Consider the following 16,452-nt stretch of genomic DNA (forward strand, 5'->3'; position numbering starts at 1 on the left):
TCCCCCCCATTCCCATCGCAGGCAGGTTTGATCCCCCCCATTCCCATCCCAGGCAGGTTCGAGCCCCCCCAGCCCCCCAGGACTGAGGCGGGGGGCGCAGATTTGGGGCGCTGGAGGAGCTGGCGGGGGGGGAACCCCAATAAAAACCGGTGGGGAGCCCTGAAGCGGTTCCACGGTGCGACACGGACGGAACTGGCCCGAGGAGGAGGAGGAGGAGGACTCAGAAGAGGAAGGCTTTCTTCTTCAGCTCGTTGCGCTTCCACAGCGCCAGCTTGCCGAACTCCTCCGGCGACATCTCGAACACCTTCAGGAAATCCTCGGGGGACAGGTGGCGCTGCGGGGGAGGGGACAGAGGTTGGTGACAGGATAGGGGATGGGGACACACCCCGAGCGCCCCCGAGGGTGGCACAGCCCCCACCTCCAGCCTGGTCCGGTCCACGCCGGGCGGGAGCTTCACTCGGCCTCGGTTCGTCACCATCAGCATCTCGTAGGGGTAGATCTGCAAAAAGGGGGAGAGGAACGGGGGATTTGGGTCTCCAAACGAGCTGTGGGGCGGGAGGAAAACGCCCCCAAATTTCTCTGGGTTAACAGTGATGGATCCCAAATTACTCCCGGTTAATGGCGATGAATCCCAAATTTCTCTGGGTTAACAGGGATGAATCCCAAATTTCTTCTGGTTAACGGGGATGAATCCCAAATTTCTCTGATTAATGGGGATGAATCCCAAATTTCTTCAGGTTAACAAGGATGAATTTCAAATTTTTCCAGGTTACCGGGGATGAATCCCAAATTTCTTCAGGTTAATGGGGATGAATCCCAAAATTCTCTGGGTTAAGGGGGATGAATCCCAAAATTCTTCAGGTTAACGGGGATGAATCCCCAAATTCTCTGGGTTAAGGGGGATGAATCCCAAAATTCTTTTGGGATAAAACCAGCACTGGGAGGTAAAACCGGCACCGGGAGATTAAACCGGGACTGGGAGGTAAAACCGGCATTGGGAGATTAAGCCAGAACTGGGAGATAAAACCGGTACTGGGAGATTGTACCGGCACCAAGAGATAAAACCGGGACTGGGAGATAAAACCGGTACTGGGAGATAAAACCGGCTCTGGGAGGTAAAACCGGCACTGGGAGATAAAACCGGCACCAAGAGATAAAACCGGCACTGGGAGATAAAACCGGGAGATAAAACCGGTACTGGGAGATTAAGCCGGAACTGGGAGATAAAACCGGTACTGGGAGATTGAACCGGCACCAAGAGATAAAACCGGCACCAAGAGATAAAACCGGCACCAAGAGATAAAACCCAGTACTGGGGGATTAAACCAGTACCGGGAGAGAAAACCAGCATTGGGAGATAAAACCGGCACCAAGAGATAAAACCGGCACTGGGAGGATAAAACCGGGACTGGGAGGATAAAACCGGGACTGGGAGATTAAACCGGCACCAAGAGGTAAAACCGGCATCAAGAGGTAAAACCGGCACCAAGAGGTAAAACCAGTACCAGGAGATCGAACCGGCACTGGGAGATAAAACCGGTACTGGGAAGTAAAAGAAACAGTGGGAAGGATTCCACTGATTGATGAATGGAAAAAGAGATTTCCTTTTATAAATAAACTGCTTTTTTTTCCAAATAAACTGATATTTGCTTTTACAAATAAACTGGTTTTTGGTTTGCTGAGAAATGAAATTGGACATTGAAAGATGAAAGAAACTATGGGGAAGAAAAAAACCCTAAATTCTGTAAGAATTAAAAAATTAAAAGGAGGGTTACAAATTAGAGGGAAATCTTTTGTACCAGGTGCTCTGGGAAGTCTGAACCTCTCAAGTGCCTCAGAAATGGGGAAAAAACCCAAAATTCCATAAGAATTAAAAACTAAAAGGGAGGGTTGTGCATTAGAGGGAAATCTTTGCTATCAGGTGTATTGGGGAGTCTGAACCTCTCAAGTAAGAAGGGAAATGTGGCTGGGAAATTGGGATAAAAAGGGAGGCTGAGTCCTGCAAAACTTGGAGAGACCCCAGGGGAATGCCCCATGGCCTCTGCCTTGATTGGAATAAAGTCAAAGGACTCCTCTGTCTCCTTTTTGGACATAAACCTCTGGTGTTTGTGGGTTAATTTTCCTAACAGGGGGGACACGGGGATGTGAGAGCCTTCCCTGACCCCATCCAAGCCCATCCAACCCCCCCAGCCCCCTCCAAGCCCCCAGCCCCTCTCACCTTCTGCTCCAGCATGCTGGGCAGGGAATTCCCTCTGTCCATCCGCCCTCGCTGGCCGTTCTGTGGGGGCAAATCCTGCGGTCAGCCCGGCCCCCCCCCCATTCGCCCCTCCTGAAGCCCGGGTGAGGGGCTGCAGCTCCCTCCCCCCCATCCAGGGACCGTCCCCGAGGTGGCCCCGGTGTCCCCTCCCCCCCGTCACCGTCTCCTGGGTCTCCGTGTCCGTGGCCAGGTGAGCTCTTACCTGCAGGGCTGGGGAAGAGAGGAGGGGGCTCAGCCCGGGGACCCCGCTGTGCCCCCATGTTCTGCTGAGCCCGGGCTTGTGTCATCCCCGGGGACACCCCCGTACCTCCAGGGACACCCCCGTACCTCCAGGGACATCCCCACATCCCCAAAACACCCCCACATCCCTCCAGGACATTCCAACATCCCTCCAGGACACACCCACAGCCACAGGAACGCCCCCACATCTCCCAGGACACCCCCACATCCCCAAAACCCTCCCACATCATCCCTCCAGGACATTGCAGCATCCCTCCAGGACACCCCCACGTTCCCGGGAAAATCCTCTGGGACACCCCCACACTACCCGGGATCAGCCCCACATCTCCCAGGACACCCCCACGTCCCTCCAGGACATTCCAGCATCCCCAGGACACCCCCACATTCCTGGGGACATTCCCTGGGACACCCCCACACTACCCAGGATCAGCCCCACATCCCCTGGGACCCTCCCTCTACATCCCCAGGGACACCCCCACAGCCCCAGGAACGCCCTCACATCTCCCAGGACACCCCCACATCACCAGGGACAACCCCAGGACACCCCCACATTCCTGGGGACATTCCCTGGGGCACCCCCACATCTCTGCAGGACACCCCCCGATCCCCAGGTCACCCCCACACTCTCAGGGACACCCCCAGGACACCCCCACATCTCCCAGAGCACACCCACATTCCTGGGGACACTCCCAGGACACCCCCACATCCCAAAACACCCCCACATCTCCAGGATACTCCCAGGACACCCCCACCCCAGGGACACCCCCACATCCCCAAGGACACCCCCAGATCCCCAGGGACACCCCCACCATTCCCAGGAACATCACCAGGACATCCCCAGACACCCGGGACACCCCCAAACTAGCCGGGATCACCCCCACATGCTCAGGGACACCCCCACATCCCCCAAACACTCCCACATCCCTCTAGGACATTCCAGCATCCCCAGGACACCCCCACATCTCCCAGAACACCCCCACAATCCCAGGGACACCCCCACATTCCCGGGGACACCTCCAGATCCCCAGGACACCCCCAGGGACACCCCCAGTCCCTGCCCCTCACCAGGGCTCCCCTTCTCGCTCCCCGCCGAGCCGAACTCTGCTGACTGCAGCTGTGGGGGACAGACAGACACAGGGACAGGGACAGACAGACACAGGGACAGACAGACACAGGGACAGGGACAGACAGACACAGGGACAGGGTCACAGGGGTGACCCCGACCCCCTGAGCAGCTCTGGGGTGACCCCAGCACGGGGGGGGCACAGGTGACAGACACTTACCCGGGTGAGGGTGCTGCGGCCCGAGGCGGGGAGGGAGGAGCTCTTGGAGCTCGTGTGGAGGGCTGGGAGAGAGACGGAGAGAGTCAGGGACCCCTGGGGACATTAGGGACAGGCAGGGACAGGCAGGGACCTTTACGGACATTTAGGGACAGGCAGGGATGGGCAGGGACAGGCAGGGACCTTTACGGACATTTAGGGACAGGCAGGGACAGACAGGGATTAGCAGGGATGGGCAGGGACTTTTACGGACATTTAGGGACAGGCAGGCATGGGCAGGGACCTTTAGGGATGGGCAGGGACCTCTGGGGACATTTAGGGACAGGCAGGGATGGATAGGGACAGGCAGGGACCTTTGGGGACATTTAGGGACAGGCAGGGACAGGCAGGGATGGGCAGGGATCTTTGGGCACAGGCAGGGACCTTTAGGGACACAGGCAGGGATGGGAAAGGACCTTTAGGGATGGGCAGGGCCAGGCAGGAACCATCAGGGACCTTTAGGGCCAGACAGGGATGGGCAGGGACATTTAGGGACAGGCAGGGATGGGCAGGGGTGCAGGTGGGATTTGGGATGTACAGGTGGGGTTTGGGCATTGCAGGTGGGATTTGGGATCTGCAGGCAGGATTTGGGATGCAGGCAGGACTTGGGATGTACAGGTGGGGTTTGGGCATTGCAGGTGGGATTTGGGATGCAGGTAGGATTCAGGAGGTACAGGTGGGATTTGGGATGTTACAGGTGGGATTTGGGGTGTGCAGACAGGATTTGGAATGTACAGGCAGGATTTGGGATCTGCAGGCAGGATTTGGGGGACAGAAGGGGGTGCAGGCACCCAGAGATGAGGAGGAAAAGGGCCGGGATTCAGAACCACCCCACTCACACGTGTGGAAGGGCGTCCGGTCCGGCAGCGAGCGAGTTTTCCTCCGGATCGGGAGCGACTTCTCCATCTCCTCCTTCAGGATCAGCTTCCCGAGGTTGGAGGTGACCTGGGAACCGAGGAACCCTCATTGGGATCGGTGCCACCACCCCCCCCAGCCCCTCAGAGGTGCCACCAAGGATTGAATAATTTTATTTTAATTTAATTTAATTTAATTTAATTTATTTTTTTTATTTTTATCCCAACCCCTGTTGGGATTGGTGCCATCACCCCCAGCCCCTCAGAGGTGCCACCAAGGATTGAATTAATTTTATTTTAAATTTAATTTAATTTAATTTGATTTGATTTGATTTTTATCCCAACCCTCATTGGGATTGGTGCCATTACCCCCCAGCCCCTCAGAGCTGCCACCAAGGGACCCCGTTGGCATCAGTGCCATCACCCCCAGCACCTCAGAGGTGCCGCCAAGGATTGAATAATTTGATTTTAATTTAATTTAATTTATTTTTATTTTATTTTTATCCCAACCTCTGTTGGGATTGGTAGCATCACACCCAGAGCTTCAGAGGTGCCACCAAGGGACCCCCACTGGGATCGGTGCCATCACCCCCAGCTCCCCAAAGCTGCCACCAAGGGACCCCTGTTGGGATCAGTGCCCCCCAATCCAGGCCCCCCCAGCCCCCAGAACTCCCACCCCGCCCCTGACCTTGCTCAGCTCCTGCCTCTGGAGCTCCCGCAGGTTCTTCATCTCCTCCGTCAGATCCTCATCCTCCTCCTCGCCTCTCTTGGACGCCATCCGCCTCCTCCACTCCGTCTCTGCGGGAAAAGGGACAAAGGGACGTTCCAGCCATTCCCAGCCCCCCTGGGGTCTCCAGCAGGGAAGACCCCCCTGGTCCCACCTACCCACGACGGCCAGCGAGGGCGGGCAGGGCCAGTAGTCGGTCTCGATCTTGGCGGGCTGGTTGGGATCCGGGGGCTGCGCCGCCGGGAATTTGGAGGATTCGATGATCAGGTCCTCGATGAGATGCTTCCCGTGGTGGGCACTGGAATGGTGGTCTGGGGGCACAGTGGGGGTGAGGGGGCGTTCCCGGGGTGCCCCATCCCGTGGGATGGATCCCCCTCCCCACCACTCACCTTTCTGCCGGTAGATCGGGGGCTTCTTGTAAATGTTGAGCTCTGTGGTGTCGGTCTCTGGGAGGAAAGGGGGATTTGGGGTTGGGAGTGGGAACTCATGGGGTTGGGAATGAGATGGGATTGGGAATGGGAATTTATGGGGTTGGGAATGGGAGCTCATGGGGTTGGAAACTCATGGGATTGAGAATGGGAATTTATGGGGTTGGGAATGGGAGCTCATGGGGTTGGGAGCTCTGGGGTTGGGAATTGGAACTCATGGGATTGGGAACTCATGGGATTGAGAATGGGAATTTATGGGGTTGGGAATGGGAATTTATGGGGTTGGGAATGGGAATTTATGGGGTTGGGAATGAAGCTCATGGTGTTGGGAATGGGAGCTCATGGGATTAGGATCTCATGGAATTGGGAACTCATGGGTGTTGGGAATGGGAATTTATGGTGTTGGGAATGGGAGCTCATGGGATTAGGATCTCATGGAATTGGGAACTCATGGGTGTTGGGAATGGGAATTTATGGGGTTGGGAATGGGAGCTCATGGGGTTGGGAGCTCATGGGGTTGAGAATTTGAACTCATGGGATTGGGATTGGGAACTCGTGGGGCTGGGAATGGGAGTTCATGGGATTGGGAATGGGAACTCATGGGGCTGGGAGAGGGAGTTCATAAGATTGGGAGTTAATGGGATTGGGAATTGGAATTTATGGAGCTGGGAATGGGAGTTCATGGGGTTGGGAGTAGGAATTTATGGGGTTGGGAATGGGAGTTTATGGAATTGGGAATGGGAACTCATGGGATAGGGAGCTCATGGGATTGGGAATGGGAACTAATGGGGTTGGGAGTGGGAAATTATGGGACTGGAAACTCATGGAATTGGGAACTCATGGGGTTGGGAATGGGAATTTATGGGGTTGGCAATGGGAGCTCATGGGGTTGGGAATGGGAACTCATGGGATTGGGGGCTCATGGAGTTGGGAACACATGGGGTTGGGAGTTGGAGCCCATGGGGTTGGGAGTGGGAGTTCATGGGGTTGGGAACTCATGGCAGTTGGGAGTTTAAGTTGATGGGGTTGGGAATGGAAGCTCATGGGAACGGGAGCTCCTGGGGCAGGGAATTGGAACTCATAGGGCTGAGAGCTCATGGGGTTAGGAATGGGAGCGTATGGGGTCGGGAACACATGGGGTTGGGAGTGGGAGCTCCTGGGGCTGGCAGGAGGCTGCAGGCCAGCCTGGCTGCCTCAGGCAGTGCCGGGCTCCCGTTTCGGGGCGCCGGGGCCGTTACCGGGGCGGTGGAAGTGCTGGACGCTGCTGCGGGTGGGCGCAGGGCCCTGGCGCGAGGGGGGCAGCGGGGTGCTGCTGGGGGGGCGGCTCTCCAGCCACTCCCGGATCACCTGTGGGGAAACGGGGCCGGGCTCAGCGAGAACCCCCCGACTCAGCACCGCCCCCTCCCCACACAGCCCAGCAGGGCCAGCGCTCACCTCTGGAGATGGAGGAGGAGACATGGATTTGGGAGACAGGGAGCGCTGCGGAAAGCGAGGATTGAAGTAATTTTAATTTATTTTTAATTTATTTTAATTTAATTTTTATAGTTATAAAATATTATAATGTTATAAAATTATATTAAAAATATAAATATAACATAATGCAATATACTATAATATAATTAAATGTAATATACTGTAATGTAATATAACATAACACTATAATATAATATAATATAATGTAATATAATGTAATGTAATATAATGTAATGTAATGTAATGTAATATAATATAATATAATGTAATATAATATAATATAATATAATATAATATAATATAATATAATATAATATAATATAATATAATATAATAGAATAGAATAGAATAGAATATAATGTAATATAATATAATGTAATATACACTATATAATGTGTATATTACACTATATTTACACTAAATAATAATAAAATACAATGTGATATAATATAATATAATGTAATATAATATAATATAATGTAATATAATATAATATAATATAATATAATATAATATATAATATACTACAATGTAAATTATATCATTAAAATAGTAGTAAATATATTAAAATATTCTAATTATAAAACATTATTTTATTTACAATAAAATTATATTAATTTATTTCCAAATTATTTTATTTTAATTAATTTTATTTTAATTAATTTCAATATATTTTAAATTAATTTTACTGACTCTTAATCAATTTAATGGTTTTTACTGAATCTTAAGAATTTTAACGACCTTCAGGAACTGTTATGAATTATAACGAATTTTAATCAATTTCAGCTATTCTTGCGCTGGAATTTTTTCCCTTATTATTCTAGAATCCCATTCCACCACGGTCGATCCTTCTCTCCAGGTGGGATTCTCCCCAAAAAAACCCCCAGGGAATTCCCGCTCACCTCCCGGCTCCGGGGCAGCTCCACGTGCTCCATCAGCGAGTAGGTGAAGTGGGGCTCGTAGATCATCAGGTCGGGGCGTTCGATGTCCAGGATGGCTTTGTCCTTGGGGATGGCAGCCAGGTCCTTGTAGCCCAGGACCTCGTTGTCCATTTTGGCCTGGGATGAAAGGAAAAGGGCCGCGTTTGGGTCAGAAGGGAATTTTGGGGGAATGGATTTTCGGGTCCTTGTACCCCAGGGCCTCATTGTCCATTTTGGCCTGGGATGAAGGGAAAACCTTTTGGGGTGCAGAAGGGAATTTTGGGGAAATTTAGGGAATTTTTCACCAGGTCCTTGGGAGATCATGGGGTTGGGATTGAGAGCTCATGGGATTTGGAATAACAGGATTGTACCCCAGGACTTCATTGTCCATTTTGGCCTGGGAGGAGGGGAAAATACCTTCATTTGGGGTTAAGAAGGGAATTTTGGGGAAATTTAGGGAATTTTTTGGAAATTTAGGGAATTTTTTACAAGGCCTTTGTAGCCCAGGACCTCGTTGTCCATTTTGGCCTGGAACGAAAGGAAAAAGGGAAAACTCCTTTGTTTGGGGTGCAGAAGGGATTTTTTTGAAATTTAGAGAATTTTTCACAAGGTCCTTGGGAGTTCATGGCGTTGGGAATGGGACCTCATGGGATTGGGAATAATGGAACTGTACCCCAGGACCTCATTGTCCATTTTGGCCTGGGAGGAAGGAAAAACACCTTCATTTGGGGTGCAGAAAGGAATTTTTGGGAAACTTAGGGAATTTTTCAAGGGGTCCTTGTACCCCAGGGCCTCATGGTCCATTTTGGCCTGGAATGAAGGGAAAACGCCTTCGTTTGGGGTGCAGAAGGTATTTTTTTTGAAATTTAGAGAATTTTTCACAAGGTCTTTGGGAGCTCATGGGATTGGGAGTTCATGAGATTGGGAATAACAGGGTTGTACCCCAGGACTTCATTGTCCATTTTGGCCTGGGAGGAAGGGAAAACGACTTCATTTGGGGTGCAGAAGGGAATTTTTGGGAATTTTTGGGAATGGGGAAGGTTCACACCCTCCAAGGCCATGCTGGGGGCATGGGGAGGGTTTTGGGGGGCACATCCCGACCGCAGGGATTTAGGGGCACGGCGGGGACGTGGGAAGGGCTCCTTACCACGATGCTGGAGGGAGAGCCAGGAACGCTGGATCCGCGGGAAGAGCAGACGCTCCCAGGGGAGGTCAGAGGCTGTTGGATGGAAAACGGGGGGGGATCAGCCCAGGAAGGGGCTCGGGGGGGATTTGGGGCACCCCTGTGTCCCTCTGTCTGTCCTGGATTGCCCAAACCCCTGCCAGGGGGCTCAGAGACCCGGGCACAGAGCCCAGGACACCTCTGGCTTTGATTTAGCTCAAAAAAACAATTACCAACCTTAGATGAAGAATTACAAGTCAAAATCATTAGTAGTTTGTCATGGGGTGGAAAAGAGATTTTTTTTGGGTTTTTAGAATGGGGGCTCAGAGACCTTGGCATAGAGCTCAAGACCCCTGTGACTTTGATTATGACCCATGGAAAAAATTACCGACTTTATATGAAGACCTGCAAGCCATGACAGCCTGAGTAGAATGACAGTGAATTTATCACAGGGTGAAAAATAGATTTTTTGGGGGTTTTAGAATGGGGGTTCAGGGGGCAAAATGGAGGAATCTGGGTGTGGAAAAAATCACCAACTTTATATGAGGACCTGCAAGCCATGAAATTCTAAGTGAGATAATTGTTAGCTTGTCATGGGTTGGAAAATGGATTTTTTGGGGGTTTTTAGAATGGGGGTTCAGAGACCCTGGCACAGAACCCAAGGGACCTGTGACTTTGATTACGACCCATGGAAAAAATCACCAACTTTATATGAGGATCTGCAAGCCATGAAATTCTAAGTAGGATAATTGTTAGTTTGTCATGGGGTGGAAAATAGATTTTTTTGGGGGGGTTTTAAAATGAGGACACAGAGCCCAAGACCCCTATGATTTGATTTTAACCTATGGAAAAAATGACCAACTTTATATGAGGATCTGCAAGCCAAGAAAGTCTAAGAAGAATGATAGTGAAGTTATCACGGGGTGAAAAATAGATTTTTGGGGTTTTTAGAATGGGGGCTTAGAGACCCTGGCACAGAGCCCAAGACCCCTGTGACTTTGATTTTAAACCATGGAAAAAATTACCAAACTTATATGAAGACCTGCAAGCCACGACAGTTTAAGTAGAATGATAAGGAATTTATCGTGGGGTGAAAAATAGATTTTTTGGGGTTTTTAGAATGGGGGTTCAGGGGGCAAAATGGAGGAATCTGGGCATGTCCAGCCTTTCTCCTTCTTCTTCTTCTTGGCCTCCATCTCCTGCTGGGATGGTGGCACTTTGGGATTGGTTTAGAGTAGAAGCTCACTGTCTAACAGAGGTGATAGGTATTGGGAAGTTATTGTAAACATTGTACACATAGTTTTTAGTATAAAAAGATAGCTGAGGTGTCAGAGTGCCTCTGTCTGTCCTGCTGAACGGACCTCGGCAGGCCAGAGAAAGAATTTTATAGATAAAAAACAATAAACAACCTTGAGAATGAGAATAAAAGAGCTCTGACTCCTTCTTTGACTGCCGAGGGGGGAAAAGAGACTTAAACACATCTCAGGGTCACTGGGAGCAGCAGAGATCCTGACACCCCCGAGCCCACGTGTCACACACATCTTTATGGAAAATCCTTTCCTTAGGATTTTTCCTCCTGAGAAGCTGAGAGGCCTCAGGAACAAAATGCAAACAATGGTTATCTGCTGCTGTGGAATGCAACAGGTGCATCTGTGATTGGTCTCATGTGGTTGTTTCTAATTAATGGCTAATCACAGTCCAGCTGGCTCTGACAGAGAGTCTGAGACACAAACCTTTGTTATCATTCTTTCCTATTCTATTCTTAGCTAGCCTTGTGATGGAAATCCTTTCTTCTATTCTTTTAGTATCGTTTTAATATAATATATCTCATAAAATAATAAATCAAGCCTTCTGAAACATGGAGTCAGATCCTCGTCTCTCCCCTCATCCTCGGACCCCTGTGAGCACGGTCACACCCAGCGATCCCCGATTCCTTGGGACAGCAGGGAGGTGACAGCGCCTGGCCAGGACGCGCTGCCGCTAGATGGGGCTGCCAGGCTGGGCTGGAGGACGAGGAGGAGGAGGAGGAGGAAGGCAGGGCCCTGCTCACAGCAGCCCAGCTCTGCCCCTGCCTTTGGCCCCAGCCCCGTGTGCGTGCAGGGCTCCCCATCCTCCCACACCCTGACAGGACCCCCCGCACCTCCAGCCCCCTGCCAGCACCCCCAGCACCCTTTATTGGACCCCCAAAACCTTCTCTGGACCCCCAGCCCCCTGCCAGGACCCCCAGCACCCTGCCCAGACCGCCAGCACCCTGCCCAGACCCCCAACACCCTGCCCAGACCCCCAGCACCCTGCCCAGACCCAAGCACATTTCCTGTACCCCCAAGACCCTCCCTGGACCCCCAACACCCTTTACTGGACACCCAGAACCTTCTCTGGACCGCCAACACTCTGTTCTGTACTCCCAGAACTTTTCCCACACCCCCAGCACTTTCTCTGGACCCCCAATATCCTTTCTGGGACCCCCAGAACCTTCCCTGGACCCCCAATATCCTTCCCTGGACCCCCAGAACCTTCCCTGGACCCCCCATTCTCTACCCCAGCACTCTGTTTGGTAGCCCAACACCTTTCCTGAAGCCCGGCACCTTCCCTGGACCACCAGGACCCTCCTCGGGCTCCCAAGACCCTCCTGGACCCCCAAGAACCTCTCTGGACCCCCAAGACCTTCCCAGACCCTCAACACTCTCCTTGGACCCCCAAAACCTTCCCAGTCCCCCAAGACTCTCCTTGAACCCCCAAGACCCTTCCTGAACCCCCAGAACCCTGTTCTGGACCTCCAAGACCCTTCCTGGACCCCCAAGACCCCCCCCTGGACCCTCAAGAACCTCCCCCTGAGCCCCCAGAATCATATTCTGGGCCCCCAAGACCCTCCTTGGATCCCCAAGACCTTCCCAGCACCCCAAGACCCTCCTTGAACCCTCAGAACCCTGTTCCGGACCCTCAAGACCTTCTTTGGACAACCAGAACTCTCCCTGGACCCTCAACACTCTTATTGGACCCCCAAGACCCTCCCTCGACCCCAAAACCCCTGTTCTGGACCCCCCAAACACCCTCCTTGGAACCCCAAGACCTTCTCAGCCCCCCAAAACTCTCATTGGACCCCCAGAACCTTCTCAGTCCCCCAAGACCCTCCTTGGACGCCCAAGACCCTTTCTGAACCCCCAGAACCCTGTTCTGGACCTTCAAGATTGTCCTTGGACCCTCAAGACCTTCTCTGGACCCCCAGAATCCTGTTCTGGACCCTCAACACCCTCCCTGGACCGTGAACACCCTCCTTGGACCCCCAAGACCTTCCTAGTCCCCCAAGATGATCCCCATATCCCCAAGACCCTCCTAGGACCCTCTCTGGATGCCAAACACCCTCCTGGGACCCCCAGAACCCTCCCTGGACCCCCCCCCTGTTCTGGACTCTCAACATTCTCCTCAGGCCCCCAAACCCGTCCCTGGACCCCCAAACCCGTCCCCACCCCCCGTACCTTCTGCAGTCTTTCCATTCAGCCGCGGGCCGGGGCTGTGTCCCAGCTCCTGGGCACGCTGGGCACTGCCGGGTGGGCACCCGCAGTCGGTATTCTGGAAAGCCGCGGGCCCCCGTGACTTCCAGTGCACTGCCGGTGGGCGTTGGGCACCGCCGGTGCACAGAGCTGCCCGCCGGGGTGGGCACAGAGGGGTCTGGGCACTGCCGGGGCGGGCACAGAGGGGTCTGGGCACTGCCGGGGCGGGCACAGAGGGGTCTGGGCACTGCCAGGGTGGGCACAGAGGGGTCTGGGCACCGCCAGGGTGGGCACAGAGGGGTCTGGGCACTGCCAGGGTGGGCACAGAGCCCCCCGGGCTGGGGTCCCACCTCCCACCGCCCTCCTGGCACGGGCTGAGCCCTGCACGGCCCACAGCGGGCACATGGGGTGGCACAGGGGTGGCACGGCCCCAGTGACAAATGAGGGTGGCACAGGGGTGGCACGGCCCCGGTGCTGGCAGCAGGACAGGCCTGCCAGGAGGTGCCACTGTCCCCCAGGAATGGGACAGGCAGGGGACAGAGACAGGCAGGGGACAGGTGAGGGGACAGGAAGGGGACACCGAGGGACAGGCAGAGCACAGGGAGGTGACAGGGACAGGCAGGTGATAGGTGAGGGGCAGGAAGGGAACAGGAAGGGGACACGTTGGGGACAGGTGAGGGACAGGAGGGAGGCAAGAGGGAGACAGGGACAAACAGGGCACAGGCAAGGGAGAGGCAGGGGACAGGTGAGGAACAGGCAAGGGACAAGCAGGGACAGGGAGGGGACTGGCGGGGGACAGAAAAGGGACAGGTGAGGGATGAGGAGGGGACAGGGACAGGCAGAGCAGAGGCAGGGCACAGGTGAGGGACAGGAAGGGAACAGAAAGGAGACAGGTGAGGGACAGGTGAGGGACAGGTGAGGGACAGGCAGGGCACAGGTGAGGGACAGGAAGGGAACAGAAAGGAGACAGGTGAGGGACAGGCAGGGTGCAGGGACAGGCAGGGACAGGGACAGGCAGGGCAGGGACAGGCACAAGCAGGGACAGGCAGGGACAGGCAGGGACCCGGCACTCACCGCTGCCTCTGTGGCTCCACATCCCCCTGGGCGCTGGGGCTCGGCTGTTCCCTGTGCAGGGAGAGCGCAGAGGCGGCGGTGAGTGGGTGCCAAAGCTCCCCTTGTCCCCACGCTGTCCCCACGCTGTCCCCGCGCCCGCCGCGTGTCCCTGCCCGCCCGTGCTGACGGTGCTGTCGCCCTTTTGTCCCTCGCGCGGCCTCCAGAAGGCTCCACGGGCAGCGGGACGGGCTCGGCCCCCGCAGCCCCCGGCGCTCGGGCCCGGCCGCGCTCCGGGGCCACAATGGCGCGCACAAAGGGGAAAATTCCCCATTCTCCCCCAAACTTCTCCTTTCAGAAGGGACGGAGTTGGGAAAAGCTCGTGCGAGCCGGGTGGTGACAGCGACACTGACGGCGGTGGCACCGCCTCTGGGGACACCAAGGCCGCTGTCCCCGCAGATCGCGCTGCGGATGGAGCGGGAGCAGATCCCAGAGAGCCGGGAGCATCCTCGGGCTGCGGGAGGAGGCGGCTCTGCCCTCCCTGGGGACCCCCCGGCACAAAGACCCCCAGAGCCATCCCTGGCGCGGGGTTTGCGGCGCTGCCCGCCCCCCCAGCCCCTCCCCGGGCCCGGGACCGGTGCGATGGGCGCTCCCCGAGCGGCACAAGGGCGGCATTGTCCGGGCGGGCACAGCCCTGAGCTCACAATTTCCAGCGCCGGACGGAGCCAGCCTCGCCCCCCGCCCCCGGTGGCGCTCCGGGGACAGCGGAGGGCCGCGGTGACAGCGAGCAGACGGAGGCGATGGCGGAGAAGGAAAACAAACCCGAGCGAGGCGTGCGGAGAGACGCCACAGAATTGGCGAGAGGTGCCAGGGCCGCGCAAGCACCTCGGCCACCGCGGTGCCCCCCCCGCGTCCCCAGAGCGCGGGGACAGCTTATCAGGAGCGCGCAGGAGCCACCGCCCCGATGGCAGCCGCGTTCCCCATGGCAACCCCCGATCGAACCGCGGGGCCGGGCCAGGTCCGCGCCTGGCCCGAGATAAGCGCGGCTGTTTTGGGATTTTCCCGGCCAGGAGGGCTCGGGGGAGCGGGGACAGGACGGGGGGGACACGCAGCGTGTCAGGGAGATGCTGAGGGCACCGAAAAGAGCCGGGCAGGGAGCGTGGGAAGAGAGAGAGAGATGGAGGAAGGAAGGATGGATGGATGGACGGACAGACGGACAGGACACCGGTGCCCCCCCCGAGAGGGGAGCCAGCGCTGCGCTGCCGCGGGAAGAGCTCGGTTCCCTCCTCCCCACCCCGAGGAAATCCGGATTTGAATTCTCGCAGCCGCCAAAGCCATCAGCGCCCGGCCCCGCGCCAGGGGCCAGGCCGTGAGAACCCCCCCAGGGCCCGGGGGGAGCGGGAGGGGACCCCCCCAGCCTTCCTCCATCCCCTTCTCCTCCTCCTCCTCACCCTCCCTTCCCGCCCGTGTGTGCCCGAATTGCGGCGCGGCTGTCGCGGCTCGCAGCCAGCAGCGACACGGGGGGACACGCGGGGTCACAAGTTCCCTGAACAGACGGTTCCCGCCAGCCCTGGGACGGTGTCCGGTGCTTCCCGGCCCAGCCCCGGCCTCCTCCTCCTCCTCCTCACCCTCCTCCTGCTGCTGCTGCTCCTCCCAGCACAAGCTCCGAACAAACAGCGCAGGCGAGGCCCGGAGCATCCTCGCCGCTCACCGGGGAAACCGAGGCACCGCCACACGCGGGGCCCCACCGGCAACCTGAGCGCGACAGCCACAGCGACCGTGGGTCCCCGAGCCGCGCCTCGCCGGTGTCCGGTTCCTCCTCTGTCCTGTTTGTGTCCCCGCCAGCCCGCGGCTGTCGCCGGCCATCGCTCCCGTGTCGCTGCCCCGCCACCTCGGTGGCCTCCAAAGCCACCAGCTGCCACCCCCGGGCGTTTTTCCATGGCTGGGATGGACCAGCCGCGCGCACGGGGATGCTCCGTGCCTCAGTTTCCCTGCGGGGAAGGTGGATGGGGAGGGGAGGGGGAGTATCAACAACCCGCCCACCCCATCCCGGAGCGGATGGAGATGGAGGAGGCATTTCCACCTCCTCGGTTCCTCCCATCCGCGGAATCTGGGCCAACGCAGCTCCCCCGGCCCAGCCCTGCAGGTTTAAAGGGGGGAGACGTGGCCTGAACCCCAAAACTCCCGGGGATGAGAGAGGGGGGCTCCTTGCCCGGCCCCCCCTGCCCCGATGGCCACCCCACAGCCCGCTTTGGGCCGCGCCTCACGTGGCTCGTAATCCGGGATTAGAGCGGGATTAGCCTGCTCATCCCGCACGCGGAGGGACCCGCTGCGGATGGGTGAGGAGGCCGCGCCCTCCGCGCCTCCCCCAGGGGCGTTGGGGGAGCCCCCGCACCCCAAAACCCCCGGTTCTGCCAGCCCTGGGCTCGGCACACCCAGCGTTGGGTACCCGGGATGGGGGGCCTGGGGTCACCCGGGGGGGTCACACCTGACAGGACACCCGGGGGTCCCGAGGTTGCCCTGGAACGAGC

At 56.2% G+C, this 16,452-nt stretch overlaps 1 protein-coding gene across 1 annotated transcript; it reads right to left on the reverse strand.

The window, feature by feature from the left end:
- Positions 1-17: 17 nt before the first annotated feature.
- DMTN (dematin actin binding protein) lies at positions 18-12,898 on the reverse strand. Its single transcript, XM_030964227.1, has 15 exons — positions 12,857-12,898; positions 9,366-9,437; positions 8,201-8,356; positions 7,260-7,304; positions 7,064-7,172; positions 5,787-5,843; positions 5,556-5,708; positions 5,359-5,468; positions 4,656-4,761; positions 3,781-3,842; positions 3,563-3,611; positions 2,460-2,467; positions 2,219-2,278; positions 419-499; positions 18-334 (listed from the first exon to the last, which is right to left on the reverse strand). The coding sequence occupies exons 1-15, from the start codon at positions 12,872-12,874 to the stop codon at positions 221-223; spliced, it is 1,200 nt and encodes a 399-aa protein (XP_030820087.1). The 5' UTR covers positions 12,875-12,898; the 3' UTR covers positions 18-220.
- Between the last annotated feature and the right edge of the window lie 3,554 nt (positions 12,899-16,452).

This window comes from Camarhynchus parvulus, chromosome 22 (assembly GCF_901933205.1).
Source record: "Camarhynchus parvulus chromosome 22, STF_HiC, whole genome shotgun sequence".
NCBI lineage: Eukaryota > Metazoa > Chordata > Aves > Passeriformes > Thraupidae > Camarhynchus > Camarhynchus parvulus.